General features: G+C 54.2%; 1 protein-coding gene across 1 annotated transcript in view; it reads left to right on the top strand.

Annotated features, from left to right (window-relative positions):
- The window catches only part of LSM4 (LSM4 homolog, U6 small nuclear RNA associated (S. cerevisiae)), a gene marked incomplete at its 5' end in the record, with an annotated part of 5,660 nt that extends 1,130 nt beyond the window's left edge, over positions 1-4,530 (top strand). Inside the window, 2 exons of the mRNA XM_010147295.1 lie at positions 1,790-1,973; positions 4,425-4,530. Coding sequence (XP_010145597.1) covers positions 1,790-1,973; positions 4,425-4,513 — 273 coding nt within the window. The remainder of the gene's footprint in view (positions 1-1,789; positions 1,974-4,424) is intronic.
- Positions 4,531-4,816: the final 286 nt, after the last annotated feature.

Raw genomic sequence — 4,816 nt, 5'->3', positions numbered from 1 at the left:
CGGAATGTCTGAGCTCCATGGGAGAGGCTGGCAGAGATCCTCGTTCTTCTGAAAATCTCTCTGCAAACCCCTGTACCTGTTGTCTTCACAACAGGAAAGTTCTGAGCCACGTTGCCAGGGCATGGAGGCACGTTGTCATGTCAGTAAGACACAGTGAACATCTTGAGCGAGGTTTGACAGGGACCTTTGGGGCAGAGCAGCAGGGCTTAGGAATTTGTGGGTGCACCTTGGCTTCGGGTGGGAGAAATGGCAAGGAACCGCTGTCAAATTTAGCAGGAGGGGTGTGAGGAGGAGGTAATGGGTAGCAAAGCCGCATGTGTGCCCGTGACACAAGTGGTTTTGCCTTTCCTACAGCTCAGTGCTCTGCTGTGGAAGAGCAGCAGCTCAGGTTTTATTCCCTCTGAGGGATCCTTGCACACAGCGAAGCAGCTGAGCTCCATCGGCTGTGCCTCTCCCGGCCTCCAAACGCCTCCAGAGCCCGGGTGAGAGTGGAGCTGCCGGGGTTACTGGCGGTACCGGTGGCGACTGACCGCTAGATGGCACGGGCCAGCCCGGACAGGCAGCCCCGGCCCGGGGCGGGGGGCGGTTGTTTACTCCGGGGAGGCCGGAACGAGGAAGCGAGGGAGCCTGGTTCCATCCCTTCCTGTATCCCGAGCCAAGGAGCAGCCCGGCAGATCCAAGGCAGGGTGGGGTTTGCTGGGTGTCTTTTGGAAGAGGATTGTTTCTGTCTTGTCTTGTGCGCGAAGGACTTGCCTGAACAGGCAGAGTTGCCCCAAATAACTTCTGGGCGGGAGGGGAGGACTATTTTACCCCAAGAGAAGGAGGAACGAGGCGTTCTTGTTTAAACTGCTCTTCTGGGACATGAGAGACGCCTCGTCTGCATGCAGCCACTTGAGAATCGCTGGGCTCGGGCGATCCCATCTGCAGCCAAACCCTGACGGAGCTGCTGCCGAGACGGGGCTGTGGTGGCCGAGCGGGACGAGGCGGGGTCCCTGTCCCTCCTCCCAGTTACATCATGGGCAGCCGAGTTGTTGTTGAGCTCGGATGCTCGATTCTTATTCCCACAGCCGCCCTCCATACGCCAGAAGTGAAGCCCTGATACGTTTTGCCCTGGAAAAGCCCTAAAACTGCATTAAACACCTAACAAACAAAATACAGAGGAGGCTGCTCTGCAACTGGGCACCTGAAGAGTTGTGTTTTTAGATATATAATCTGTAAGCTCTTCTTTTTCCACAGCTGCTGTGCTGTGGTGGCACACGCCCTGCAGCCACTGGCTGGGGACTGGCCCCACTGCTCCATCCACACCCCAGAGGAGGGAAGGAGTGAGGTGACTCCCTGCTGAGGCTGCTGGAGAAGAAACCCGGCCGCGCATACGCCTTTGCTGCAGCTGTGTTTTTCCTCCCTGACTCGATTGCTGGGAGCTGTTGTGTGTAACTTCACCGCCCTTGCGTCTCTAATCCCGCTTTCGATTCCCTCCTTACACGGGAAGGGAAGGTGCTTGTTTGCTCAGCCTCCTCTTCCTGCATTTTCTGCGAGTGTTAGAGGCAGTTGTGGAACAAATTGAAACTGCTGTCGCTCGTGGCTGAGCGCCCTCCCCCCCCAGGTTGTAGGGTGATGTGTTTTGGAGGGAAAAACCCACCCTTTTCTGCAGCTCATTACAGGTAACGCTTTCGGAAAAGATTGGCGGAGCTGTCACGCTCTCCAGAAGTGATGGAAATGCTCAAATACCCCAAAAGTATCACAAAAGCACCTGGTTTTGTCCGTAGCCTAACGCATTGCTCCCCAACAGGATGGAGACAAGTTCTGGAGAATGCCGGAGTGCTACATTCGTGGCAGCACGATTAAATACCTGCGTATCCCCGATGAAATAATTGACATGGTGAAAGAAGAGGTGGTGTCCAAGGGCAGGGGCCGTGGTGGGATGCAACAGCAGAAGCAACAGAAGGGCCGTGGTGTTGGAAGTGCTGGACGAGGTAATGATCCTGTCTTCTTTTTTCAGCTCGGAGAGGGGTGAGTGGGATCCCTGCTTTTAAACTTCATCTCTTGTGCAAGGAGCGGCTCTCGCTTCTCAGCTTTCAACCGTTTGGGAGAAGCTGGAGCCGCTCCTGGTTTTTCCGAGCGAGCGTGTTGCCTCGCTTGTAAGCCAGCCTCTGCCAAAGAATAGACAGGATTCGTGCCAGGGCTGTGCCTCCCTCGTTGCTGGGGTTGGGCAGGAGCTTAAGAGAGTCTGAACTTGACTGTTTCTACCCCTCCTGGCTAACGTGGGAGCATGGCCCTGCAAAACTGGTGGCTGTTAGCAAGTGTGGGAAGGAGACAGACGGCTGTTCTGTTTGCAAATAGACTGGGCTCTGACCACGGCAGTGATAGAAAAACATCTTTTCTCCCATTATAATGAGGCTTTTGATCTCCTGACTTGATTTATTTATTTTGATTAAAAAAAATATCTGAGGGCTTGTGTTCCTCCTGCTCGACCTTTCTGATAAAAGGGGAGGTTGCCACTTCGGAAGAAATAGGTCACCAAAACAGCTCTTCCTTCCCTGTCCCGCTTCACGGGGTTGAGCGATCCCGGAGCCCTTCAGCTTGGGGATGTGTTGCTCTTCTTCCTCCCCAAACTGTCCTGCTGGAAGCCCGAGAGCCACTTCTCTCCTGCTCCCCCCTCCTGCCAACCCTTTGCGATTCGCTCATGCTCAGCCCTGGGGTTGCTCCCGGTACAGGCTTAGCCTGCAGTAGGAGCTTAAAATCCTGAGTGTGCTCAACAAAATAGGGTTTGGCCCAGGAATTTAGGTTTTAAAAGGAGCCGTGGGGACTGAGACACCGACAGGCAGTCTCTCTGCAGAGCACCCTTAACAAGCTGCCCGCTTTTTGACTATGCAAGGAGACCTACCCGGGGCTGTCACGCCACGCTGCGACGCGCGGTGTCTCCGACTCCCAGGGACGTGTGTGTGGGGGGGAAATCCAGTGATTTCTGCTGCTCCTGCTACCTCCTGGAAGCTCCGAGCATGCAGTAGTGACCTTTACAAATCTGAAGGCGCCTTTATTTTTCCTCCTTCCCGTTTCAGTGTCCAAAGCGTTTGGCATAACAGCTTTTTTGGATACGGTCGTTTGGACAAACATTTTAGCTGAAATATTTTCTCTGCTGTGGAAATATCCACCTTGTGGAGAGCTGAGCTCAGTTTGAGGTGGAGTTCCCTGCTGTTTTGATGTGCGGCTTAAATTCGCTGATGGAATATTTTAAAGGGAAGCTTCGGCATTTGCTAATTAGTTAAAAAGGTTTGGCTCTCATTACCGAGACATGAAGGGAGGGGGGAGGGGGGAGTGGGAAAAGGCAAGGCAATTTTGTTGAGAGGCCAGCAGGCAGAAGGAAAGCTATAATTGTGCACACAGTTGAAAGGATTATTGTTTCTGACGCTGGTAATCCTCCGTCTCTTACTTCCCGGCTTGCCAGATGCAGAAGTACGGCACTCGTGGCTCAGCTTCCCCGGGAGCAGCCGGGGCCCTGCGAGCATCCCGAGGCCTGTGGGGTTAGGAGCAGGGGGTTTCATGGCCTGTCTCCTCAGTGCTGTACCCGCTGCCCTCTCTGGAGCGGTGAATCGCTCTGTCCCGCAGCGAGGCGGTGACAAAAGGGGTGTATTTTTTCCTGTTCTGTAGCAGAGCAGTCTTCCAACCGAGTCACCCTCTTCGTTGCCGTGTCCCTGTAAAGCTGTTGTGGATGCCCCATCCCTGGGAGTGTCCAAGGCCAGGCTGGATGAGGCTTGGAGCAACCTGGTCTAGTGGAAGGTGTCCCTGCCCATGGCAGGGGGGTTGGAACTGGATGATCTTTAAGGCCCCTTCTAACCCAAACCGTTCTGTGATTCTTTAACCTGCTCATGCCGCTGGATTCAAAGCGTAGTACCTCTTCCTTTGTTCCGTTTTTCAGAAGTTAACCTCAGTTTGGGATGATAGCACAGCTAGCTGGAGGGCACAGTAACGCGCCGGGGAGGGGTCGCTGGACACCCCGGCGAGGGGGGATAATGCACCTCGTAAACACTGGGTCTGGAACTGGCAAGAATCATGGAATGGTTTGGATTGGAAGGGACCTTAAAGATCATCCAGTTCCAACCCCCCTGCCATGGGCAGGGACACCTTCCATAAACCAGGTTGCTCCAAGCCTCATCCAGCCTGGCCTTGGACGCTCCCAGGGATGGGGCATCCACAGCTTCTCTGGGCAACCTGTCCCAGTGCTCCCACCCTCTCCGGGAAGAATTCCCTCCTGATATCCAATCTAAACCTCCCTGATTTCAATTTAAAGGGTAAAAATCTGAAGGTCCTGGCCATGCAAAGACTAGAAAATAGGGGAGTGTTTGGGTAAAACACAAAGAACTGTAAAGCTCTGAGTGGCCTACTCCGACACTGTGACACCCGTGCTCTTTCTTCCCGCCCCGTAGGTGTGTTCGGTGGCCGCGGCCGAGGAATACCAGGCAGCGGAAGAGGCCAGCAGGAGAAGAAACCCGGCAGGCAATCGGCAAAGCAATGAGAGGCTGCCTGCAGCCCGGCCGGGGACAGTGCTGCGACGCCGTTTGGTTTTTAGCACCTCAGGATTGCTGCCTCTTCAGAAGCGTTCCCTTTCCACTCTTCCGTCAGTCGATCCCTGCCCGAATCATGTCGTTGGGAAGCCCCTTGCGATTCAATCTGGTAAAGGGGAGTTATTTGCCCCGTGTAGTCAGCAAGTCATTGGAAATAGTTTAAAAAAAATTTAATTCCCAGTTAAGGACCTGAAGGTCTGCCTTCTCCTGAGCGCGAAGGCAGGATTTCATTTTTCAGGGCCACTGGGTTTAAT

This window comes from Eurypyga helias, unplaced genomic scaffold (genome assembly GCF_000690775.1).
Source record: "Eurypyga helias isolate BGI_N326 unplaced genomic scaffold, ASM69077v1 scaffold24482, whole genome shotgun sequence".
NCBI lineage: Eukaryota > Metazoa > Chordata > Aves > Eurypygiformes > Eurypygidae > Eurypyga > Eurypyga helias.
Note: the sequence above shows the minus strand (reverse complement) of the source record. Positions and strands in the feature narration are given on the sequence as shown.